The sequence below is a fragment of the Platalea leucorodia genome (assembly GCF_965183815.1).
Source record: "Platalea leucorodia genome assembly, chromosome: 1".
NCBI lineage: Eukaryota > Metazoa > Chordata > Aves > Pelecaniformes > Threskiornithidae > Platalea > Platalea leucorodia.
The window spans coordinates 94433466-94461163 of record NC_138823.1 but is presented as its reverse complement, the minus strand read 5'-3'; the positions used below and the strand labels follow the sequence as shown (position 1 = coordinate 94461163).

The window sequence follows — 27698 nt, the reverse complement described above, 5'->3', positions numbered from 1 at the left end:
TTTTTCTACGGCATCTAGAGAAGTCAAGAAAGGGAGGTTTTCAGTTTTTTATGCCACTTGTAACATATCCTGATGCTCCTAAGCAATGGCAGAGAGCCATCTTAACTGCAACAGTTGGCCCAGAGCCTTTACCCTGAATATTCAAGAATCATCTTTTCAAAATTGTTTATATTATTTATTACCTTATATAAGAAGAAATGATGATGAAGACTAGAAGACGCAAGCATCACTTGCATGACACAGCATTCATCAGTGCCTGGAGCACATTCATTCCACATGGTGTGGTTTATTTGTATCTAGGATTTTTGTTCAGAATTAACTGAGGACCCTCAAGAATTACCATAAACAGCTTTCTACAGAAATGATGCTTCACATCTTGCTCTGTTTATGCACTGGCTTCCTACAAGGGTAAAAGCTAGAAAGCCTAGTTCCAAATGCAAATCACAGATTATAAATATCAAAAGGTGCTGGCCAGGCCATTGGAAGGGAAGCTTTATTAGCAATCATCAGTAGAAAATATCACCACAGTTTTCTAAAAATTTTGTATTTACTTCTGGAGATGAGATCTTTATAAAAACATCATCAGTGGCGCTCTCAACGGATACAGTTTGACAGCTGCAAATCTTAGGTACTACATGATATCACACTTTAAGAGTGATGTATAATAAGATACCATTTCACAATGTAAATATATTAGCTAATATATGCTTGGTAGACCAGCATCTTGAAGGAGAGTCTGTAAAAATACTACTAGCTTTGTCTTTTTTTTTTTTTTTTTTTATATATATATATATATATATATATAGCACTTCATATTTTAAGCAATGGAAAGCAATTCAACTTGAAATCACTAGCATTCTTTTTTTAAATCAAATTACTTTGAGTATTTTCAGTAACAGAGTAAGGTCACTTAAGTCCAGATTCTGGCTTGACCATGCACACTTGAGGCGTGACCTCCAAAAGGCAGGCTGTTTGGTTGCAAAGACAGGAGTGGGTGTGTGTTTCTGCATGTACACACATAGGGAACGGGGACTGGAAAAATACATCCTCCTTTGTCAAACCACTTCAAGTTGCATAGAGGATTTTTCCATGTACTATGGTGCTCATACAATCAAATTGTCATCAGATGGCCCACTGTACTAATTGTTCAAGCATACACTGGGATATTGCCACTGCTCCAGAAAACTTCAACAGAAGCAATGGGAAAGGGATACAGAAAATACAGTGAGAGCTGCATTTCTCCACCACTTTTTGGAATTGCATTAATTTCCTCTGGTCTGGGAAAAATGCATACCTCCAATTCTCAAGATAGGTAATTAACTGCTGCTGTTACTTGTGGCTTCCTCTCACTGGTGAGAAGTACCACAAAGGAACAGTTTCTCAGTACAAACAGAAGATTAGAGAAAAATGAAGTTTTAAGCACTCTTCCAAAACTGCAGGGCTAAGCAAATGAGCACTATAAGGAAAAGAGGTTTCAACTTAGTCCACTCCAGAAAGAAGTTTGAGCTCCAGGATAACATGATCCAGATACAGAGCCAAATGGTTTAGCAACTGGAATTCTCCTCCACACCCTAGTCACTCACAGCATTGCACGCTCTTGTTTAAAATCTCACTTATAAGTCCTTGTGGTGGGTTGACCCTGGCTGGGCACCAGGTGCTCACCAAAGCCACTCTATCACTCCCCCTCCTCAGCTAGACAGGGGACAGAAAATACAACAAAAGGCTCATGGGTTGAGATAAGGACAGGGAGATCATCCACCAAATACTGTCACAGGCAAAACAAACTCAACTTGGGGAAATCAATTCAATTTATTACCAATCAAAATCAGAGTAGGGTAATGAGAAATAAAACCAAATCTTAAAACACCTTCCTCTCACCCCTCCCTTCTTCCCAGGCTCAACTTCACTCCCGATTTTCTCTACCTCCTCCCCTCCAGGGGCACAGGAGGACAAGGAATGGGGGTTGTGGTCAGTTCATCACACATTGCCTCTGCTGCTCCTTCTTCCTCAGGGGGAGGACTCCTCACACTCTTCCCCTGCTCCAGCATGGGGTCCCTCCCATGGGAGACAGTCCTCCATGAACTTATCCAACCTGAGTCCTTCCCACAGGCTGCAGTTCTTCATGAACTGGTCCAGTGCTGGTCCCTTCCATGGGGAGCAGTCCTTCAGGAACAGACTGCTCCAGCGTGGATCTGCCACGGGGTCACACTGCCAGAAAACCTCCTCCAGCATGGGCTCCTCTCTCCATGGGTCCACAGGTCCTGCCAGGAGCCTGCTCCAGCACAGACTTCCCACAGGGTCACAGCCTCCTTCGGGCATCCACCTGCTCCGGCGTGGGGTCTTCCACAGGCTGCAGGGGGATATCTGCTCCACTGTTAACCTCCATGGGCTACAGGGGGACAGCCTGCCTCACCATGGTCTTCACCATGGGCTGCAGGGGATCTCTGCTCCGGTGCCTGGAGCTCCTCCTCCCCCTCCTTCTTCACTGACCTTGGTGTCTGCAGAGTTGTTTCACTCACATATTCTCACTCCTCTCTTCCAGTTGCTGCTGCTGCCCAGTTTTTTGCCCCCACCTTCTCCAATATGTTATCCAAGAGGCGCTACTGCCATTGCTGATGGGCTCGGCTTTGGCCAGCGGCAGGTCCGTCTTGGAGACAGCTGGCATTGGCTCTATTGGACATAGGGGAAGCTTCTAGCAGGTTCTCACAGAAGCCACCCCTGTAGCCCCCCCCGCTACCAAAACTTGCCATGCAATCCCAATACAGTCCTCCACAGAATTAATGTGTCAGTTATGATGAGGGTCTATCTCCCACTTTCTAACTTCTCATGACTATTACTCTCCTGAGGAACAAAACTGCCCACAAGGAAAGCAAAGCCTAATGACAGCAAGAGATGGACAGTCACAGAGCTCAGCTTAGGGATGACAGGAATTCACACCTGCTAAAAGATAACAATAACCCCAGGACCAGCCTCCTTTAGAAGCAAATACAAACTTTACTTCTGTAATTCATAGAATTACAGAATAATAGAGTAATTTAGGTTCAAAGAGACCACTGGAGGTGGTCTAGTCCAACACCCTGTTCAAAGCACGTCGCTCAGGGGCTTCTCTAGTTGGGTTTGAATGTCTCCAGGGACGGAGTTTCTACAACCTCTCTGGGCAACCTAATTATAGTAATTTGAATTTAATGCTTTCCCCCATGAGTTCCTCATACAGAGAGACCCGCAAAATCCATTTGCTTGCTAACACACAAGACCAAACCTATAGTTGAGCTAACTCATATTTTAAAAGAGGGAGAATGGGCAGAGACTACACGTGCAAAACTTGGGAAAGATGCAAAGGCGCGCAAGTATCTTGACAAGTCACACAAAGAAATTTCACATTTATATATCCACTTCTCAGGTCATAGAAACCCCATTTACTATCTACCTTGTCTATGCCTGACCTGAAGTGCATGATGTACTACAAATGCCTTACCTTTTCTTTCTGCATCTAGCTACTAACACAATATACTGACGGACTTTGGAACTCTAAGGTGAAGACAACATAATTCTCCTGCAGAGCTGCTTATCCACAGCACTGAGAAAAAAAAAAAAAAAAAATGCTGGAAGAATACACTGTGATTTCCATCAACAACCAGAATTAAAAAAGAAGTCAAAGATTAATTTATTTCTTGGACTTCTGTTTGTAAAATGATTTTTCTTAGTTTTGGATTTATATTTCAAACATCTAGAATATTTCTACTTTAGAATTCAGTTGTGGCAAGGAGGGTTAAAACCACAAAATGATAACAGCTTTCATTTAAAAATAATTAATTTAAGATTTCATACATCACCAACAGAGATGTTCAGCTGAGGAGGAAAGTTGATACATGTATGACAAGCTATTGTGTACTTTTCCAGATGATGGCAACATGCTGACAGCTTTAGAAGAAGTAGACATGTTGTAAGGTTTATTGTCTAAGCAGCCGCCTCCCTCTGCAGCAATCTAACAGCTTACACTTACAGTTGATTATAATGTCTATGAAATTCCAACATTTGCTAATGATATCCAAGACTGGGAAAAATAGCATCTTCTGTCTCAAACCTTCTCCTGTAGACACACTATTCTTCTAAAATAGTCTGAAAAACAACACATGCACTTCTTTTTCATAAAGCATCCATTTGCAGTTCTTTTAAAATATTTCAGACAGCACTATTCTCTTTTTCCACTTCTGTAAGATGTGGAAGACAGTGGAACATAGTTCATCCTCAGGGAAAGCAGTTTAGAGTAAGCTTTTCTGGCAAGCAGCAGAACCAGCAAAACTTTATTTCCTCTATGCCTAGAGGCAAAGCTTGTTTGCAGATTCAATGGTAAGGGACAAATTCATCCTGCTACCTCTGCTTTAGCTGAGGCATTAAAATGGTCTCTCTCCTTTATTAAGCCCTTTATTCTCACACACCACCTGCAACTTGCTGTCTTTGGCGATCACAGAATCATAGAATCATTAAGGTTGGAAAAGACCCTTAAGATCATCGAGTCCAACTGTTAACCTAGCACTGCCAAGTCCACCACTAAACCATGTCCTCAAGCACCACATCTACCCGTCTTTTAAATACCTCCCGGGATGGGGACTCAACCACTTCCCTGGGCAGCCTGTTCCAGTGCCTGACTACCCTTTCGGTGAAGAAGTTTTTCTTAATATCCAACCTAAACTTCCCCTGGCGCAGCTTGAGGCCATTTCTTCTTGTCCTATCACTTGCTACCTGGGAGAAGAGACCCACCCCCACCTCACTACAACCTCCTTTCAGGTAGCTGCAGAGAGCGATAAGGTCTCCCCTCAGCCTCCTTTTTCTCCAGCCTAAACAACCCCAGCTCCCTCAGCTGCTCCTCATAGGACTTGTGCTCCAGGCCCTTCACCAGCTTCGTTGCCCTTCTCTGGCCACGCTCCAGCACCTCGATGTCCTTTTTGTAGTGAGGGGCCCAAAACTGAACACAGCACTCGAGGTGCGGCCTCACCAGTGCCGAGTGCAGGGGCACTATCACCTCCCTGGTCCTGCTGGCCACACTATTCCTGATACAAGCCAGGATGCTATTGGCTGCCTTGGCCACCTGAGCACACTGCTGGCTCATGTTCAGGCAGCTGTCAACCAACAGCCCCAGGTCCTTTTCTGCCAGGCAGCTCTCCAGCCACTCCTCCCCCAGCCTGTAGCATTGCATGGGGTTGCTGTGACCCAAGTGCAGGACCCGGCACTGAGCCTTGTTGAACCTCATACAGTTGGCCCCGGCCCATCGATCCAGCCTGTCCAGGTCCCTCTGCAGGGCCTTCCTACCCTCCAGCAGATCAACACTTCCACCCAACTTGGTGTCGTCTGCAAACTTACTGAGGGTGCACTCAATCCCCTCATCCAGATCATCAATGAAGATATTGAACAGGACCGGCTCCAACACCAAGCCCTGGGGAACACCAGTTGTGACTGGCCACCAGCTGGATTTGACTCCATCTGGACACCCTTTGTGAAATTTGACTGAAGATAAGTGGACAACGGAGGGCTGACAACAGATGTACAATACCATCTTGCAGCCATCATCTCCTTAGGAATCTATGCTTAAAAACTGGAATTTTTAAGAAAAACATTAAACTCAACCCAACAGTGTCTTCAAAAAGCAACAGCAAAACATAGCACCCAGCAACAGCTTAACTGAAAGCAGCACTCTGGTTCTCAAAAATGATACAACTTTATTCTCACTGATAAAGGTCATTGCTAAAGAATACACAGGCAATCTGCCTCTGGGGACAGATTACACTTAAATACATCCATTTTGCTTATTTCATACCATTCATCCAGGATACTCACTGCTTTCAATGGGTTGCAACACATTTAAGTGTGAACAGATTGACTAACATCCAGAAATCTGAAACATGCTGCCATTGCATTTCACTGTAGATGGACAGGGATTACGAGAGAGACTTTGCAGAGTCAAACTATACATGCATAGAGAGTCTGTGCAACACAAACTGCACATTTCTCTGTGGGTGATCCTGGGCAGAAGAACGAGAGTCACTGCTTTTTAAAGGTCTGCTTTTTCAAAGGAGTTGGGAGGTATGACAGCAACGATGATAATGTTTTGAAACAGTAGACTACACAGAAACAATAATCTACATCAGAGCCAGAGGTGATGAACTGACATTCAAACACAAGAAACCAAATCCCAATTCCTAATCAGCAGAGGTCAGATAACTATTCTCTAATTATATCCGTGAAAATCTTGTGGCAGTCAAAGAGCAGGTTTGTGACAGAGCAAGAGAAGTTTTCTGGACTTGTACAATAATACCCTGATCATTTACCCATGCTGTTTCAATATATATAGCAAGCGAGATACGACATCTTGCTTCACAATACAGTAATTAAATACTATTTTTCTGCTTTTATTCCTGTTTGACACCAAAAGAGTAGACCATGTATACATTTTCATTCTCAAATACAAATGCAGAAGTAGCAATATAAGCTCATCAATCAGCAGCTAGAGACAACAAAAAACAAAAAACCAAAACACAAACCTACTTAGATCACCTACTCCACTCCTTCTCCGAACTCTGGATCACTCCATAAAGCATACAGAGATCCTCTTGTAATACATGTCCCCCAGCATGGTTGTAGATGATACACAATCACACATCAGCATAGCATGTGTCAGCATAGCACGAGCATGTGTCGTGCTTATTTAGGAAGGTAATGTCTGCCTCAAAAGTAGCATATGTCCTGTGCTATGTTGCAGTCGCTACGGAAACTTTTTCTTGTAAAGCAACAGAGAAAATACCACCTAAAATCTCAGCATCTTGTTGGTATAATATTTAACGTTGCTTCAGTAACTCTTAAATGCCTCTGCAAAAAATTCGAGGCTTCATTTAATAGTTTTTGACTGACACAGACCTAGGTTTTTTTTAGGCTAGCTTTCATTGACAGGTATGCTGCTGACACCTTAGAGAATCCCTATTTATTGTGCTAAAAATTGGGTGCAAACTATGAAAAGTATAAGCAAACACAAGTGACAGATTAATGGCTAGTTACATGACTGCTAAACTGAGAAAGGCTTATAAGCTAACACACAAATAGTTGGCATTTATACCTACCATTCCTACTTATGCTACTAATACATAAAAAGCCTGGTAACTTTCATAAACTGTAAACCATTCAGACTCGCAAGGGGGTCTGCCAATATTTGCAAAGCAAACACAGGACACACCTACATGGATTCAGTGTCAATGCCCACAGCCAGCCCCCACCACCCTTCCTCACTCGCCCCAAACAGCATCTTAACTTCGTGAACTGCCACAGCTAAGGCATTGGGGCAGCTCACCTAATAAGGTACAACACAGCATGGATTAATGCGATAGAAATCTGGTAAAGGGTAAAAACGTTTCAAATGCTCAGATGAGACATTTGGTCATTCTGAACTATGACTGTGCAATGGCTTTGCCTACAAACCTGCTGCAAACTTGCCTTTATGCAAAGAGTTTTCCTCTGGTTGCCCCTCAAACTCACTCAAAATGTAAAGCTTCCCAACATGAAGCTACACTGCTTTACAAAATTTAAAAACAAACAAACAAACAAAAAACAAACAAAAAAAAAAAAAAAAAAAAAAAACAAACAAACCAAAAAGCACCCCACACAACCAACACCAAAATGACAGTATTACTAGAGATACCTTCAACATGATCCACGATGAAAACATACTTTATTGGACAACTAAACATTTGACATTAGAGAACCTCCTTTTTGCTCTCAGGCGAAGACAACTTATCAAAAGCTTACATTTTTAACCCTCCATGTTAAATATAACTTAAGGGGTTTTTTGGATGTGGTTAAAAAGTAGACATACAATAAAGTTACAGTCTGCTCCCTTTTTCAGCATAAAAATATTTTCAATGACATAGAAGTAGATCTGTTTAATGTGTAATATAAGATGATCAGATATGACGTTATAATTAGCAAGAAAGAAAAAGAGGTTTAGCAGTAAAATGTCTAGCTTTTAAATGAAGGTCCAGCACTAGGCAAGCCAACTGTAGGTACTTGTGTACTTGCCTTATCATAGATATACAATATATTGGTTTATGTAATTACCATCTCAGTAGGTAAGATACTAGAAAAGCCAACATACCAGCTTTTCCCAGGCTGTCTACTAATTAAATTATATGCATACAGGTTCAATCCAAGGATGAAAAAAATTCCCATTTAATTCAATGAGCTGTGGATTAGTTCCAGACAGCTAGCTGCTACTCTATCCTCTTTCTTCTTTATCAAAAGCGCTCCAACAGTGTGAAAGTGAAGAGGACTCCATATGAGTCTACACATTTCGTATCTCCCCTCAGATCTGAATTTCAAATTAATTATTTGACAGTTGACTACATTACATACAATTAGAGTAATCTTTTCCATAAAGCTATATTAGAGGCTACTCCAGGTTTTCAAGGAAAACAGACTACTACTATTATTGTTACATCAATAGCTTTAAAAGATTTCAACTATTTCTTTCACATACAGGTTTACCCTCATTATAAATTTATTTATGTGCCACATTGTTCACCACTATGGCAATATATTGCTATATCTAAGCACGGAAAATGCCAGCCCCCTGTTCTGGAAACAGAGCACTAAATTTAAAATGCTTCCTAAGATTAACAGAAAGATAATCTGAAGTCACCTAAAGCCAAAGAAATAAAGAATGAACGTTCAGATCAAATAACTATTTAATTACATTTGAAATGCAATGTCACAATTGTCAGACAACTTCAGTAAACTGGACATTTCATTTATGAAACCCATCTGAATAGCCTTTGATTCAATTCTTGTTAACAATGCTTTTTCACATTTTATTCACTAAATGTTTGTATTAAAAATGGGAACTTAATTTCAGCACCTCAAAACTCAGATCCCAGTGCTGCACAGATGCTTAGTTCTGTCTCTTCCTAATCAGGGTTTCAGCAGGTCTCCATTCAGATCAGCCTAAAGGCTCTCATTCATTTAAAGCAGAGCCGGAAAGGAGTTACTCTAAAATCTTTATTTGGGAATCCAATATATGCATCACTGCTATTAGCCATCACGTAAACAATATCTCAAATCTAATGTGCATTGCATAGGAAATTAAATAATAAAAAATAATCTTTCCTGTTCAAGGATCAGCAGCCAGTTAAATGAAAACTGAAGCTGTCAGCTTTCAGCAGGGAAAGTGGTACCTATGCCCAAAACTTCACATTCCATCTATACAGGGACACAAGCATAAATCAACTAGATATGGTTTCAATAAAAAAACTTGAGTATGCAATGCTGCCTACTTGGCCACCTTACATCCTTCCTATTCTAAGACAGATTTTAAGCATTTCTTGTTGGAAAAGGCATTTTCTTTGATCAATTCCATCACAGCCAAGTTCAAAAAGTTTTGCAGGTATAACCAAAGAGGTCTACTCTTAGCACCTCCTTCTATTTCATGTTAGAGAACCACATTAAAAACAATGGAAAGGGAACGGCGTTACTACAGCCTTTATTACCACACCTCAGATCTCCTTTGCTGTAGTGACTCAGAAGCCCCAAATGGCCCTGCTGCACCACTGGGAACCTTGTGACCAGGGAGTCAGAGCAGCGTGATTTTATTCCCATGCAGTGCAAAAACATCCCTCGCGGAGCCCTGAAATCCAGAACCGGAATGTGAAATGACCTCCCAGTCGGCTTGCCCCTTCTCACTCAACCCCTGTCTGACACTAAAGAGAGATGTCAGAAAATAACTGAAATTCCTACCATCTTTCTTCTGCTTTGCCAGAGAAGATTTCTGTTGGATGCCTAGAAGTGGCTCAATTAAAAACAATGCTAGCAGGTTTTTTTGACTGGGTCCAGACATGTAATAAATGGTTCTAAACTCAGCTCTTGACGGAGTACAGACATAGCTGCAGAATAACATAGACTATTATAGTTTAAGATACAATGAGTAAAAACTGATTCCTATAAATTTACCCAGGCGCTAATACCACTCTTGAAAAACACTTGAGAGACTTTCTTCTACTTTAAAACACTGCTGTCAGCTCACTCTCCTTAATAAGGGTCCATTATCTCTGAAATGTGTAAATGGGACATACGAGTTGTACTAAGAAGTAAATTCTATTTACTCCAACACTTCTTTTAATTAATGCAAAAGCCTTTATTACTTTGGTATGATTCCCTATCACTGAAGCTCTTTTCTGTTGACTGAGTGAAATAGAAATCAATGACCAGATTATTTTTTTTTATTCTTCCATTTCTGTGCTAGTGATTCAGGCTGTTGTGTTCCCCTACTGTTAATGGTGTTTAGAAGCAGAAGACTCCTTTATGTCTCAAGAATTATTAACCCAAAGTCTTAGGCTAGAATTGCAAATATATACTATGTTACAGCAAATAAAATCTGTCTAGAAACTGTATCATCATTTACATTCAAACCCAAATCACATGGGTTGCAAATACTAATAAAGCAGTAAAAAATAAAACAAAAGTACAGGAAAAAGCAGCTAGCCTACACAGAGTGCAGTATTGAGTGGCATATTGTAAAAGGAAAAAAAAAAAAAAAAAACAAAAAACCACAACCCACCACATAAGTTTCTAAATGACACAGTTCATTCCAACCCATTTAACCTCCACAAAGTGCTGGATGCACACGAACAGCGGGATTTGCAAAGAATAGAGACAGCTCTGCCAGCAATCTCACACAATCACAGTATCTGTCTCAATATAGTTGGTCTCACAGCAATATACATTTCAGAAGGTAAAACAAAAATGAAGTAAGATTGCACTGCTAAACATTTTCAGTTTGGTTTCCTTTACCCTGGTCTTTTTAGCAAACTTATTTACTATATATACATATTCATTTCTTAACTACTCTGGTGTTATTTTCTTGATTCCAGCACTAAAATTTACCACAGGTGGATGGATAATGTATTTCTTCAAAATCCCACATGACTTTATCAAGCCTCTGTGCTGCCTCATCAGTCTTCCAACACATTGCTGGGCTGCAAGATGAAAGACTTACTTTGCTCTTTTAAGAACAAGTGTACTCAAGAAGACTCACAAGAATTAACTGCCTAGCCAACCTCCATTAACAAGCTTAAAAATTTTACTTTGTATATTCTACAGTTATCTTTTAGGTTACCAAAAGACAAAATATTCTACTTATATTATGAAACTTTTTTTGTAACTGTAGCTAAAGAAATGCATTAACTATGTTTAAAGCCTAAGGGTAAAAAAGTGTAATCTTTTTCCTTAAAAATACTTTTAACTGCAAAAAGTGATACTGAATTATAGACATGTTGCTGAAAAACAATCATGAGAAATTTTATAATAAGATCCCTCAATTTAAAGTTCTGTCTATTCAAATAAATACAAGTGAAATTTAAAATGGATTTGCTTAATCCTGTTCTAATTTCCTGATACAACTGTGCTCTGGTTCTGTTAAAGTTTATGGCTAGGATTAATTTAGTCAGTGATACTTTGCATGTATTCAGGCACACCTACCTTGTAAAACTGTATTCGATTACATCTGAACACTACTACGTTTACAGTGTTCAAGAGGTGTTGACATCTCCTATAACTTGTTAAAGGAGAATTAGTTCCAAGATATTCTGTAGCAAGCAGAGCAAGGTAAGTATGACTCAAAATATAGGTTTAAATTGTCTCCATCCAGTCCTGCTACCACAGGATTAAAAAAAAAAGTTTGAGTGTTACAGTAGAAGGAACAAGACTAGTATCACTAACTTCTTTCTTTGTCATTAATGCTAGAAAACGGGACATATTTGAGTCCACAGCTCACAGCATCCTAGGATAATGGGCTCCCAAGCAGCTTCATGCTTTATTATCTTTAATGTTACCAGGTAATATCCCGTATAAGGCTTGCTAATGTTGATACGCTTACTCCAGATAAAGCACAGCACAAAGAACAAAAGAAAACTTTTGTTTGAAAGGCCTTGAGAAAGCCATATATTTTGATTATGTTAGAGAACCCTTCTGTGGCACCAGATACTTGAAAGTCACACTTCTCTCCAGAGCAAGCCTCAGTGAAAGAAAACATAGTCAAGAGCTCAGGATACACATCTTGCACTACAGCACACAGAAGTATTTCTCCATGAAGTCTTTAGATAACAAAGGCAACATCCCCTCCTCTTGCATTTTGAGCCAAGATATACACACTGACTGGGCGGGAGAAGCTATACAAGTCAGGGGTTAAAAAAGAAAACAATAACATGAAAGAATCAAATCTTTATCATTAATGAAGTGTTATTATAGCTCAAGGTCACATATGACAAAACAATCTTCAGCTAATGCCACGTCGTTTGTGTACTGAATCAAAATTAAAACATAATAAATCATTTGTAGAATTGCAACTTGCAACATGTTGAAAGATCAAGTTCCGCACAGGCCCAGCAGGCTCTGTCACTCAGGGTCTGGAATGAGAGCAGTCAGGGGACACTGGGTCAAATGAACTCCTAATATCAGGTGAGGAAATATGATTTGGTAGAACCTGCAATATCTTTTAAATGGTGTTTGTAAAAAAAAAAAAAAAAAAAATCATTTAAAAAACAATACAGGGAGTCTGATAAAAGAAACTAGACTAAGCATGGTGTGCCCACATACTTAGTTCAAGTATTCACCTATCCAGCAGAGTGTCTGTTTGTAGAACGAATACTATATTAAGAATATAACCTACCACAAGAAAATGGCGGGAAAAAATGTCAGTATCAGAGTAAGATACATTAGGAGTGGAAGGGTGGTGGAATAAGAAACACAATCTGTGCAGGGAGGGAGAGGGACAGAAAACGACAAAGCTAACCTTTACCAAGCAACATCTCCCTAGCTGTTTAGAACAACTTTCTTACATAAAACTTGACAAAGTTAATGTGCCAACATAAAAAGCAAGTAGCTCTTCTAAGTTCAACAAATCCATATACAGCTGATATTTAATTACCGCTTCAATATCTGATAATTTTACATGTGCAATACTGTATTTGTCCATTTTAGAACATTATCTTCCCAAGGGAAGAGCTGGTATAACGCACTATGCAATTTTTCACCCTGAAAGTAATTAGTATAATAAAATAAAATTTAAAATAAATGTTGCGAAAAAAGCTATGTTTACAGCCAAAGTAAAGAAAACAATGAAAAGATTATGATAATACTCCCCAAAATAAGAACACTCTCAATTAATGTCTTGAACACTGTCTTGAAAGTCAAACCAATTTTGAAATCCTACACAAAAAAAAAAAATTTAAAAGAAGCACTGTTGAATCTCTGTGAGGACCCTGATAATTTGCTCTGTTTATCTGTTTTTCTCCATTTTAGATGCAGCATACATACTTCACCAGGAATCATTTCCAAAAAAAGGCAAAAGTTAAATAATTATGAAAATCACCTGCATAAAAATAAATGCAAGGAAACAAAGCATGTATAGTGCCAGGGGAAAACAAAAACAAAAACCAAAAACCCCCACACTGATCTTGGGCAAAACTGATCCTAGGCTACAAAGCATACCTGAAAAAGCTAATTAGAGAAATTCTACAACAGGGAGATACTTAAATTCAGGACTCCAGACAGACAAACTCTCATAAATCTTGCCAGAACAGTACTTCAAACTATTTCTTCCCCCATTCCTCTTTCCTGCCTTTCTGCAGAAAGTTAAACCCATCCCTAGAGGAAAGCTGGCAGCTCCATTTCATAGGCCTGCATGTCCACCTAAATCCACCCTCATCCCCAGTTTGAGTGAAGACACAAAACTTCATGAAGAGACACGGACACACATTGCCTTTAGCTTATTCTGCCATGGGGACAGGAACATAACAGACTGGAAGGTTAACAGTGGGATTTGTAAGGCCATAACTACTGCCTCTCCCAAGATCTCACTGAGCTCACTCCCCATTCACCAGAGCATCCTATGCTGGATTCTAACTTGTATCAATTATAAGTTGCTTGTAAAGTAAGGAGAACCTAATTCTGCCACCTGTTCTCACATTGAACAGCAACTTACTGCTTATGTAGTTAGACAGATCTCAAAGGGATTACATTCAAAGATATGGACATACTCCAACATAAAGATGATAGAATTTGTCCTTCAGAACATTATCATCTTCTACCTATCCACCTACTACTATTATCTACCTATCTTTATACCTTAAGTCTTACTATTTTCTTTGTATTAGGAGTAAGAAAATGCATGAATTCTATATGGAAAGTAAAGTTAAATAGTCAGCATACCTAGTCATCGTAGCTGTCATTAACAGTTGATGAAGAAAGGTTTTTTATTATTATTAATTAAAATGGAGAAGGACTGAAAACTTGTTAATACCTAAAAAGGCTGGCAGTGCTAGTGTCAAAGACAGATTCAGAAAGCTAAATTTATTTGTAATTACTTACCTGCAAGCAGAGATAATCTTTCCTCAGCTCTGCTTCCTTTGCCTGTTAGCTTTAGTCAGTGCTTTGTTTCTTCTCTCCAGGGACTGGCTGAAAGACAAATTTTGGCACAGTCACCCCAGACATAAAAAAACTGAAACAGAAATAAAATAAAAAGAAAGTTCTGTCTAGAAGTGTGAAGGCATGTAAGGAAATATTGACAGTTCATCTTATCTTACAAATGCATCAGAAGCATGATATATTTAGAAACACATCCCTAATGCACTACCATGAATGCCGGCCAGAGCTCTGGGTACATAAAACTGATAGTGACACAAGATGAAAGATCAAAAATGTCAAGGATCATGCAAAATTAAGTTAACTCTACCATTACTACAATTTGCTAATACAGGCATATTGTTTTCCTCATTTAAATGAAAACACTGCTCCACAGTCCCTTTCCGCTCCAGAAATATTCTCTTTACATTTCTTTGCTTCAGCTTCATATTTAAACTGTTGGGGTTTTTTTCTGGACCAAAAGTCCAAGCTACCAGAACAAAAAGTCATATGGATGCATAGCATCATATAAAATGAAAATGCATTACAAGTGGAAAACCATATTCCCCCTCCCCTCATCACACAGTCAGAAAACTAAACATATAGCTTACTTACAATCCACTTAATCCTTGTTGCTTTACACATCCATTGTAAACCACAGTTTTGCTTAACCTTTCTTTCCCTAAAAAAAATAAAAATATTAGTGTCTTCCACACATCCCATTCTCAGAGGCCACACCTCTTCCCAATAACAGCTTTTCAACCTGTTATACAAGAACTTTCCACTTCTGTTTCACCTTAGATAACGTTTTCTTACAACAGCTCCACTCTACCTTATAGTAACATGATACTTCTACCCCCACTGATACTTTGCTCTAGGAATTGCTTCCAGGAAAGAATCACAAAAGAAGTATTTATAAGAAAATGCTCAGTGAAGTGGATTTTCAGGGAAGGATTTAAGCCTGAGTGGAGCTAGCCCCCTAGTATCATCTGACAAGAGGGCCCATGCCCACAATGCAGGGAACAGGAGAAGAATCAGGACGCATCCAAGCAACATGTTATCTTTAATTTCCCATACCTAGGATATAGGACCACGTAACCAGGAGGGAAATAAAAGAACAAACAAACAAACAAAAAACCCAACAAAAACAAACAAACAAACAAACAAACAAACAAAAAAAAACAAACAAAACCCACACAGCACTGTGCTAGCTGTGCACAAATCCCCAACACTGCAGCATGGAGAATCTGAGATGAACAGCATAACCTTCACCTTTACCACCACCACATGACTGTGCGCATGCTTTTATATGTATCCACACATGCCTTTATACATATCCACATACACATCCATATAGGACAAAAATAAACTTAATAAATCCTGTCCTTCCCACTTCTCATGATTAGGTTTCTCAGTAAGATTTCAGTATAACAACCAACCATACAGCACAAAATATGTTCATTTGTTGTTGGGTTCTTGTCTTGAAAAATACCTTGGATTTCATCAGCATTAAGGTTGGAAGTGACATTCACATTTGATGCAACTATTACACACTGAACTATTTAAACATTATTCATAATTTTAATCCCCTATTACTTATCTCTTGCTTATTACTGTAACACAATTTAATTCTGGACTTCTATAGCATTTTTATTTCAGGCATTTCAAAGTACTTTACCAACATATGTCCACTATCAACATCTTTCAAAATCAATATGGTATATATCAACATTGCATGTCATTGATCCAGATGTTATCCCATGATTGCTGACCTGTCCAGGTGCTTAATATGATACATAATTAGCAGGCAACGTGATGCCCATGAAATCCACTGGTGTTGCACATGGCCACAGGAAATAAGAACATTAAAACTGAGGCCAACAAGGAAAAGAGAATTCAGCATTTCTTTCAGTTAGACACTTGCAACACAAGACATCACGAACCACCAAAGGTTTTTAGAGCAGCAGTAAAACAGGTATCCCCTTACACAACGGAGCATTGCAACAGAAAACCAGGGTGGCGAGGCACTGCAATAGGTTGCCCAGAGAGGTTGTGGACGCCCCGTCCCTGGCAGTGTTCAAGGCCAGGTTGGACGGGGCCCTGAGCAACCTGGTCTAGTGGGTGGCGTCCCTGCCCATAGCAGGGGGGCTGGAGTTAGATGATCTTTAAGGTCCCTTCCAGCCCAAACCATTCTATGATACTATAATTCTGTGAAAATCCACTACTGTGGGTTTTTTTTTTTTTTCCCCTATTATTACTATTCTTACAGTCTTATTCTAAACAATACACGACATTCTGCAATTCAGTTCAGAAAGAGACGGGGTAACTCAAAAAAAGTGGCCAAGAGCTTTGTCCTGGTTATTTCTTCCCCCTGAACTCTTAGGTAGAACTTTCCAAAATGCACAAATCATTTAGGAGCATAGCTGAATTTGAAACATGTAAGCCTCTACTCCTGATTAAAAATGTTCCTTTCTATAGGGCAGCCAAATAAATATATATATTTTTTTAAAAAAAGCAGAGTTATTCAAGGCCTCCTTTTGATACTGTGGAAATCTTCCTCACTATAGGGAATGGTTAAGTTATAGTTTGCTACATTTGTGACTGAAATACCAAAATTCTCGTGATTTATAGTCCTTATTTTAAAGGTCCTACTTGGTAGGATCTCACTGTGAACGACATTGTCCATCAAGAACTAAGAGCAGGGACGAAGAGAGACAAACCGCACCAAAGCAGCAGGGAAAAGTTAGCACATTTTCACAAACTGAAAAACAACAATTAAAAGAGATGATAATATCATGACAATCAATTATCATTCTGACCCCCAATGAAAAATAATGAACATGAACAGCAGCATACCAGGAAAGCACACACTCTGTTAAAGTGTTGAGTGCCATATCATAAAGCTGAAATAGTGTACCACAAGGAACAATTCGGCAACGCACAAGAAAACACCCAATATGTACCAGAGAATATAACAGCTGTTTCCTTTCACACCAGCCCACAGTCTCTGCAGGTATTTCATCCAAATTCCCCCCCTCCTTCTTCTTTAGGAGCTACATATTTAAAATATTAGTAACTATTCCAGATACTGATACTATTATATCATTCTCAAAGTGCTTATTTATCCCAATAGATGCAGAAAGGCAAGGCACAGGCCACATTCCTTCCTCAGGCCAAATGTCAGAAGCAAAGACTTCTGTATAAATGAACACCCACCAACCCCCTTCAACAATGATTATATGTATCACTGCAATTAAGAAAAACATATCTCTAGCCCCATCCCCATAAAATGTAACAATAAAACAGCACTGAGTTTTAAACCAGAGAAGCTTGGGGGTAAAAAAAAAAAAAAATTAAAAAAAAAAATCATCTGCCCATGTCTTGATTGATCCTGGTTCGGTGTCTAGATTAAATTCAGGTGTGGATTTCCCCTAGGGAATGAGGAGGCAGTTAATGAAGTGACCATTACTGCTTCCCCATACCTAGGCTCCAGTGTCACAGGACACAACGGTGGTCGTTTGGACTGCGTCTGTCCTTCAAATTCTCTGTGGGCTTGCAGTGATGCATGTACACAGAAGACCAGCAGAAACACGTGTACGCCAGTCATAGCAGAGGCAATGCCCACTTACAGTAGAATGACAGGACTTCTGAGACCATAATCCATTGCTTCCAAGAAAACATAATAATAAAATACATAAGAAAATAATTAATTTTTCCAGTCAACAGCACCAAGCCAACTGCACAAAGATGACAAGTTTCTTCAAAAAATTGTTCCTCTCTCCCTGAATGTAATAAAGGTTAAACCAGGAAAGGGAGACAAGAGGAAACTCTTTTTTCCTTTGATATGTTTACTTTGCATTTGACAGTACATTGCATGTGCTTATTGCTTATTCTAAGCATATGAGCTTTCCATGCTTCTTTAAAAGAAAAACACAGTTCTCTAAAAAAAAAAAAAAAAAAAATTAAAAAAAAAAAATCATTAAAATTGTCAGGGAGATTCAGTAACATGGCTATTTCAAAATCATTTATAATTACTTTACAAATATTAAATCAATAATGTTCTTGTAAACAAAATTTACTTAATGTTTTGCTTTCTTCCCAATTACTCTCTCATCTTTTAGAGCTGAAGACTGTAGCATCAAAACTTTATTTCTCACAACAACAAAGAGGGCTGCTGTAAAATTAGACAGAATAAGGGCCACACTCATCTACAGAACAATTTCACATAACTTTACTGAACTCTCAATGCTAGATTTTGCTCTGTACATGACAGACCTGTATCTTTTAAGCTGTCTGAAGCCCATGATCAAAACAAAGGGCAAGGTTGCCACTGCTGCTTTAAGGGAAGATGGTAAATTTCCAGACACAAAGCAAGAGTTCTGCTTTAACATATATTAACCACCCCAGCCACCAACAGCTGCAAAGATGGGGGAGCACCAGCACCTCAGATGGACTCCACTTCTGGCATGGCAATCTGTGTCAACAACATGGCTTGGGCTATAACAAGAATTTGGTCCCACAGACAACTAAAAAGCATGCTTGCTTTACATTTTTCTGTTTGGGGTTCCCGAATGACAAAAGCTAGTCCAAAACACATTGTTTTGTAACTTACAAGGGAAGGCCTCAAAAGCATGATATTTATCACGGAGTCTCAGTTGCTTACATTTTTCTACAAAAATGCACCATTTCCTCTAACATTTCTTGCTTTGGTTTTGATAAAGAGAATATCCAAGAAATTTGCTATGTATGGGGGGAAAAAAAAAAAAAAAAAATCTCTGTTTCCCAAAGGCTAAAAGGGCTGTTAAAACATAGCATACTTGTAAAAATGAACTTGAGATAAATCCATGCATGTCTATACTATTTATATCCAAAAGCACAGAACTATTTTAGTTCTGTGCAATGAACTGTATATTGCATCAGATGTACAACTGGCACAAATAATAATACTCAAAGCGCATATACAATAAAATATGAGTTCAATCAGCAGCAGCAATTGAAGCACTTTTGCTAGAGACATGTAGAATGTATATAAACATCTACTACATACAAAACATACTGTGGAAAAAGTAGGAACCCTGCAATGATTATAAATAAATCATACTATTGATAATATTTAAACACTATTAAATATAGCTGGGGCATCATACCTGTAAGTTACAAAGTCAAGTTTATTCTGCAGCGGCAAAACTTTCAGCAGAAGAGGATGCTAGGTATGTGCTGTTTCCAGCAACAAAAGGATCAGGATGCCTCCGGTATAAACAATAAAAGAAGTGCTTAAGTAGAAAAATGGCTCTAGCTTCACAGCAGAAAGGAATAAAGACCAAGATTTAGTAAATAAACAAGCAGAACCTACTTTTTAAATGGTTCAGGTAACCTGTTGTGCTGTGGACTGTACAATACATAGGTACTGTGTACCCTGGTCCCTGCCTGGGTACTGCCCTCTTCAGGGCCAGTTTCAACACACGTGGGTTTGTGCGTTAAATTCACCTAAAGATTAACACAGTTATTCGCTTTCTAAAAAATCTGCACAAATGCAGAACCTTAGAGGAGGACACTGATAAAACCCATGAGGTCATTTCACAGGGCTGGGGGAAAAAAAAAAAAGCATAAAAAACAGTAAGTAAATAGAGATTTCCCATTGAAAAGAAAAGTGCAGAGGCAGGAAACCCTTACTAACCTCCTTCAGAGACTCTCACTACTTAAACACTACCTGAACTATAACTACACAAGTCAAGTTAGTTCAAATAACAGAATTCAACTTAAAACGGGATACTTAGAGAGGAACAACTCACACATCACGGTACCACATCAGGCCCTGTTACTCTAGCACAGGTGAGCTGCAAACTTACATAGCGATTTGATGCAATGCCCCAACACACATACCTGTTGCTCGTTTCCAGGCCCTTTACCAACCCCACCTTGCCAGCACCCACCTCCCCGTACAACACGCCAACAAAACACGCGTGGGTGCACGCAACCACGCTGCTATCACCGGCCAGTTTATTTCAACGCTGGTTTTCCTTTCCCTATCGCTTGGGCCTTCCCCTCCCTCCCTCCCTCCCCGCCCTGCCAGCGCTCGGGCCGTTCACAGCCGCACCGACCGAGCCCGCGGGGAAGCGGCGGCGGCGCTTCAGGGCAGGCCGAGGCTTGAGCGGTGGCCTCCCGGCGGAGCTACCGCACCTGCGGCGCCGGCCCGGGCCGGCCCGGCGGAACCGCCCGGGCCTGGGACCGGCCCCGAGCCCTCTGCGCGGAAACGCCGCCCCTCAGGGCCGCCTCAGCCCGGGAAGAGCCTTTCCCCCCGCAGCCTCTCCCCGCTCCGCCCCGGGCCTTGCGCTGGGCCCAGGCCGAGCCGCGGCCGCTGCCCCCCCGCTCCGCCGCTCACCGCCAGGCCGTGCGCTCCCGCTCCTGCCGCCGCCGCGGCTGCCCCCGCCCCCGCCTGCCCGCCGCGGAGGCGCGCAGAGAGGCCGGCGCGGGTGGCGGGAGGCGGCTCCGGGGGCCGGCGCGGCCCCGGGCGCTGCGGGCGGGGAAAGGGGCCTCGCCGCGGGAGGACCCGCCTGGCGTCGGCAACATGGCAGTGTCCAGCCGGGCCCAGGTGCTCCGGTTGTACCGAGCCCTGCTGCGGGAGAGCCAGCGCTTCAGCGGCTACAACTACAGGTGCGCTCCCGGCCCGGGCGGGGGCGAGCAGCGGCCCCGACCCCGCTTCTCCCCGGGAAGGCGTCGGGGTAACGGGGGCGGGGGAATGCCGGCGTTGTTCGGGGCTGGGCAGGGGCCGGTTTTGGCGGGCGCCGGGGAGCTGTGACCTCGGGGGACCCCGCGGAGGAGCGGGCGGCCGCCCAGGCCGAGCCGTGCCCTGGGGGCGGGAGCGACAGCGGGCCCGGCCGCGGCGGCCTGCCCGGGCCTGGGCCTCGGCCCGGCTCGGGGCGCAGGGGAAGGCCAGCCCCCGGCCCCTGTGCCTGGCCCCGGGCTGCCTCAGAAGCACCAGGTATGGGCCCTGCCTGCTGTAGGAGGAAGGGAGAAGACAGAGGTTTTCCCAGCCCGAAAAAGCTGGTGTCTGGTCTGGATGCTGCCCTTCTGGCGGGGGAGAGCCGGGGCCAGGTTGCAGCCCTGGTTGTGGTGGAGAAGGCTGGCTTCCCTGCCAAAGCCTGGTACCGTCTGCTGTGCCCAAGGTACAGTACAAGTACGTTGCTGTGTGCGGTGAGGGAGCAGGGTTCACTCGTCCCGCTGCACAGGATGCCACGCTGCATGGCTGGCTGCCTTCTCTGGCTGTTGGCGAAAGACATACTCGCTACAAGAAGGACATGGAGGTGCTGGAGTGTGTCCAAAGAAGGGCAACGAAGCTGGTGAAGGGTCTGGAGGACAAGTCTTATGAGGAGCAGCTGAGGGAGCTGGGGTTGTTTAGTCTGGAGAAGAGGAGGTTGAGAGGAGACCTTATCGTGCTCTATAACTGCCTGAAAGGACGTTGTAGCGAGGTGGGGGTTGGTCTCTTCTCCCAGGTAGCAAGCAACAGAACAAGAGGAAGCAGCCTCAAGTTATGCTAGGGCATATTTAGATTAGCTATTAGGAAAAATCTCTTCATGGAGAGAGTAGTTAGGCATTGGAACAGACTGCCCAGGGATGTGGTACAATCACAGTCCCTGGAAGTATTGAAAAAATGTGTGGATGTGGTGCTTAAGGACATGGTTTAGAGGTGGACCTGGCAGTTCGGTTAGCGGTTGGACTCGATGATCTCAGAGGTCCTTTCCAACCTTAACGGTTCTGTGATTCTATACACTGGTTTTTGCATGCTACAGGCATAGGCCTGGTCTCCGTTAGATCTCTGCTGCGTTCACAGGGGATGCTTCCCACCAGTACTGGCAAATTTGTATTACCCACTGGTAGTTTATTCACTTTACCACTCAGTTGGACCACGGGCAGAGACATGTGAGCTGCCTTTGCTGCGAGTCTTCTTCAATTTGGCAAGCATTGAGAATTGAAGCCTTTGAACTTGCATAACCATGTTGAGCTCTGCACTCTTCAAGGCATAAGTATTCCACAAACCTCATGTGTGAAGGAGTGCCCTGAGAAGAAAGGCTGTGGGGCTGAAACTGAGCTGGAGCCAATAAACTTTCATGGCTAACTCCATGCAGCGGCATGCGAGTGCATCATGTTCCCGTCCTTCTTCTTTGGTTCCCCTGCTTTCAAGGCTTCCCCCTGCTCTTTGCTATCCTCAGTATCCCAGCTTGCCATTTTTCTGGCTAACAAAGGGAGGATTGTATGTAATGGGGATGGTTTGAGGCCTGTGAGATGTGCAGTTGGTGAACAGTTGAATGTAGCTCCTGTCTGGGCCACGGCATGTTTTCAGCAATGGGTTTGTGCTGTGGGGTGATCAGTGAGGAAGCTGAGTCCACAGCAGTGGGAGGAAGCAAGCTACCGCTGCCTCGCAGTGGTTGCACCAGCAATTGGGGGGCACCAGCCTCACAGACCACATGTAGGCCCCCCTCTGCCCAGCCCCTTGCTGATGGAGCACAGGGGACTTGGGAAATTGTTGTTATCTCTTCTCTCTAAACCACACTTGAAGTCCAACTCTGCCTCCCCAGGTCCCCCGAAAATGAAGTATGTACCTGGGGGGGGGGAGGGGGTCTTGGCTGTATGGAAATTTTGGCATGCAGCTCAAAGGCAAGGCTAACTATCATACAACAATAGGTGCACCCATGAGTTTTCTGCTTAACACAATGTAAAACTTTCCACTCTGTTTCTTTTAGTGTTTTTATACTAGCAAATTTTGAAGGATAGAAATTGCAAGATATGTGTTTACCTTGGATATCTGATTTTTTGACACCATATCACGGTGCAAGTTTTCCCTTTCCTTAAAGGAAAGATCTCGGTTTTTGATGGGCCTGTCTTTAGATACTATAAAATCAGCAAATGTGTAAAGTCTTGCAGTGTATACGCATTTGTGAGCACTAAAAGTAATCACAGTTTCTAGCAAGAAACGATCAGCAGCTATTACATGTAGAGATCTGCTGGGACCACAACAACAATTCTGCGTTGGTGTTTATGCCGTACCCATAGCTAAAATGGACGCCCCGCTAGCTTCTTCCATGCCAAGATAAGCAGTCCTGCTGTGTCCTCAGGGCTGCTGTGATGTGATATGGTAATACCCTGGAGTAAACCTAATGACTTTGTAAAGAACCAACTCGTAGCAAAGTAGAAAGTATTAAAGATTCATCTTATTGATTCATTATTTCAGTTGGAGAATTTCTGAATATTTTATTATTGCACACAGTGCGTATTTGTAAGTGTACATCTGGAGTATGATCAGCTGGTTATTGTGTCCTTATTTGCGTGCTGTGCTTTTTCTCTTAAATGTGTACATATAGATTGTGATGGAAAAGTCAATATTTTTGTTCTGTGACTTTCTTAGTAAATACATTCTATATGTCATCTGGTAGTATCAAATTTTCTTCTACCACCCAAAAGAACTTTTAGTGCTGTAACTGTGAAGAATAACATTCATGTCTTAAAGTAAATGAGGTCACCATTGGCGGCCTTCAGAATAACAACACACAGGACCATCTCCAGAGTCCTACAGTAAATGTTATGGAGTGTTTGGAGGCCCAGATGCATAGGCCAGGTTTTAACAGCAGGGAGAGAGAATTTAGTAGACTGTAAGTAATTTCATGTCTGCCCTTCTGCCCTGTTACCCATGCGGACAGTCTGAGGAAGGCAAGAGTGATTTGTACCGGAGGAAAATCGATATGCGAAGAGGGAAGCTGTTGGGTTTTGAGTCAAAAAGGTGGTTCTTAATGAGTGTACTGTTTTCTTCTGCTTGGTTGACAAAAAGTAGATCCTCTGATGGTTTATAACATGTTGGATTACAGTCTCAACTAAATTGATATAAGGGATAATTTCTAAATAGAATTTCTTTTGTGATTTAAATAATGGCTTTATGTGGGGCCTCTTTTTTTGGTAGAGATAACAAAAGAATTTATAAACTTGTGAAAGCTGTTAAAACACATCTGGTTGCAAATGAGGATAACCTGAACTTTAAAGTTTCTTGTTTGTTTAACATGACTGAAGCTCAGTGGTCAAAATGCATGGGAACCCAGTGGAAGAGGGTTTTCTCCAGAAGGGTAGCTCAGGACTGGAGCAGGTTACTCCGAGACATTTTGACATCTCCATTTTTGAAGGTTTTCATGACAGGTTTAACCGAACAGCACCATGGCTGAGCTGACCTTGTTGCGGGTAGGCCTACTTCCAGTGGGAGGCTGGCTTGGATAAGCGCCAGAGATTCTAGCTAACCAACCTTACTATGATTCTCAGGTCCCCAGCCTTCCTTGGCCTATAAAGATGCTAACACTGGCTAATAAGTTCCGGGAAACATCATATGACATGCTTCCATCTGGTCTCCTTTCTAATTCTTTAATTTCTTGTAGTTATGAGCAATGTCAGAAGCTTTAAGTCTCTCTGTTGGAATTTTTCTGCAAATAAATTATGGGTTTTTTAAGGTATTTCTTGATTTATTGTGTATTTATTTCAGTTATTCATTATGTTCTCTGTTAACTGGTGGATGTTGTGGTTTTATTTATAGATATATTTTTTTCTTGTCTGTGTAAATCGCATTTTAATGGAATTTGATTTTTCTATTAGAATGTGCAATGTTATTTGATTAATTAATAAAATACCCAGAATATAGAAGAATCAGGAAAGGAAATTTGTCAAAACAGGTTTTACATTGGAAACAAGTTAATTGAATGCATGCAGTTTCATCTGAGACATGTCCTTCAAGATTTTAAAACTAGTAAATATGATTTTTGCAAATCTCTGCTAACCTAAGAACAAAACCAAGCAAGGGAAGTTATACTGTTTTTTCAGTGCCAATTGCTTTTTCTGTCTTGAATGACATAGTTGTTAATCTGATTTTAGGGAGTCATAGAACCATAGAACAGCCCAGGTTGGAAAGGGTCTTCAAAGATCATCTGGTCCAACCTTTTGTGGGAAAGGGAGCCTAGGTGAGATTATCTAACACCCTGTCCGGTCGCATCTTGAAAACCTCTCTATCACGTCCCTGGGGAGGTTGTTCCATGAGATCGTGTTCTTAAGGTGTGTATAGTCTTTTGACATTAAAGCTGTTCTTCTGGGGGCGGGGGGGGGGGGGGAAGTATATGATTCCTGTGTTTCTGCACTAAGCTTAATAGCTGAATTTAATGTAAAAGTTTGGTGAGACAAAGTTTTAACATTAGAACTTACATTTCTACAGTTTGAGGTCTTCTACATGCATGAAATCAGAGTAAAGAACAATGATAATCACTAAAAATGCTTATGTATTTTTTCTTCATGGCAGTGAGTTGCTGCTCCCATAAGTCCAGATGGGTCTGAAAAAGTCTCTTGTTCATAGTCAGTGTCATTAAGTTTGGCATGCATGGCCAGGTATACTGTATGTGTAGAGGTGGTAACTCTTACTGATATACATAAAAAATAAGCTGATCTGTGTTTAAGAAAATGTTTCAGCTGATGATCGTTGCTGCGTATGCAAGATTTAGTCTGCTTTTTGCAAATAGAAAAATGGAAGAAGGAACGATGTCGGATGCCAGCTGCTGTTATGTAAAGATTGATTGTGGCTCCCGATTAAACACAAATATAAATGAAGAGCCATCCTTGAACATTTGGACGAGGGATCTGGTTTAGCAGTGCCCCATTTCTCATTGTTTCTGTTGCTGTTCCACTAATGTCAGTCTTTTCCATTTTGAGACTTTGTGCTGACTGCTACCCAAATTGAAGTCTTGCTCAAATAGTGAGTGTGCTGATCAACTTTTTAGGCTAAGGTGAGGAATTGGGACACAGCAGTATATTGACGTACACTTTGTTATTTTAATTTTTCTGCATGCTTAATGGCAAGATTCTTAGATACTACACTCTGGAGAAAGATGTGAAACAGCTATAGGATACCCTTTGAACATAAATTTAACACGAGATACTAAAAAAAAAAAAATCTAAGTGTGTTCATTCTCTCATTTCCCAGATGGAATTCCAATTCTTTAATTTTTAAGAAGCAGCGTGAAAAATCATTTCATGTCTCTATTAAATCCTACCTCAGCTTTCTGCCGCCTTTGTTTTATCTATCTTCCAGGTATTTACATTTTTCTTACCAGCTCAATTTATTGCCCTCTGTAATGTCAGAGTTGTTTGAGAGTTGTTATTAGTTGTTTGAGAATGAATGCAACTTTTTCTTCCTCCTTGGCAGCTAGGCACAAATGCTGCCTCTAGCCCCTTAATACATTGTATCACTTGGAAGGAAATGGACTTTTGGTGGAGCATGAATGCACAATCGGTGTATTACGGTTGTTCCTTGATTCTGTTCTTACGTATAGGACCTGGAAGCTTTCTTAAATGTTGCAACTTAATTCAATATATAGGACCTTTGTTGGTCCTCTTGCGGCGTACCTGATGTAGAAACTTGTAAGAGTGGTTATATGAGGTAAAAATCATTGTCCGTAGATGAAATTTCGTGTTGTCAATTTAACAGACTAACTTTTCTCATGTTGCTTTGCACATCAGTCTAGCCTATAGTCCATTCCTTTGGGAAAGAGGGCTGCTAAGAGCCGATCAAGTAGGTCAGCTTGGCAGGCTGCAAGGGCTTTCTGCTCATGGGCTATGGGCTGAGGGGTTTATGCTCTTGGATTTCAACAAAGGCTTCTTCTGGTCGTGCCAAATGAGCCCAAGCAGAGGAGGGGAGCTGTGCAGAAGGTGCCTTCTCCTACTGCTGCAACAGTAGGAAAGAGGATGTCCAGGAATAAGTCACTGCCATAGCGATTCAGGCTGTCTGCTTCTGCGTGGTGCCTGTCTCGATGGTTCCTCGAACCAGGGAAGGAGCAGGCTGTGGGAACAGTCGGGTACACGTGGGCGCCAGTTCGGAGCATTCACGAGAGCAGCTGGATTTTTACACAAGTATAGGTTGAGTTGACCTGTACTTGCATAACGGCTTGTTCTTCAAGGAGGCATAAATCTTTTACAATTGTGCTAACAACTCTTTCGACAGCATAATTCACACCAAATAAAATTTTTAAAAAATATGCTTTTTCAAAAATGGGTTTCTTTTCCTCCCAACATACCTTATTTGGTCACTTTAATTGAAAAGTCTTACTTTGCTTTTAGTCCCTGGTATATAGAGTCTGGTCACTGGTTCTTTTTGCACTTTTATCACTCAGGTAATTTAACAACCATGTTAAAATTTACATGTGACAGTTATCCAAGCTGAGTAAGCCTTTTTCTCGCTGGTTGTC

The 27698-nt window shown here is 41.4% G+C and overlaps 2 protein-coding genes across 3 annotated transcripts in view; one reads left to right on the top strand and one right to left on the bottom strand.

Annotated features, from left to right (window-relative positions):
* Positions 1-20850, bottom strand: part of FARS2 (phenylalanyl-tRNA synthetase 2, mitochondrial) — a 250684-nt gene extending 229834 nt beyond the window's left edge. The window contains exons 1-3 of one of the 2 annotated variants that reach the window (XM_082325108.1): positions 20819-20850; positions 15052-15118; positions 14404-14490 (exon numbers count right to left, since the gene is read on the bottom strand). The gene's annotated coding sequence lies outside the window, so the exon portion shown is untranslated. Of the gene's footprint in view, positions 1-14403; positions 14491-15051; positions 15119-20616; positions 20693-20818 lie in introns of those variants that run through there. The other variant, XM_082325109.1, reaches the window with a different exon arrangement.
* Positions 20623-27698, top strand: part of LYRM4 (LYR motif containing 4) — a 100165-nt gene continuing 93089 nt past the window's right edge. The window contains 1 exon segment of the mRNA XM_082325136.1: positions 20623-21090. Within this exon segment, the coding sequence (XP_082181262.1) occupies positions 21005-21090 (86 nt within the window). The 5' untranslated portion in view covers positions 20623-21004.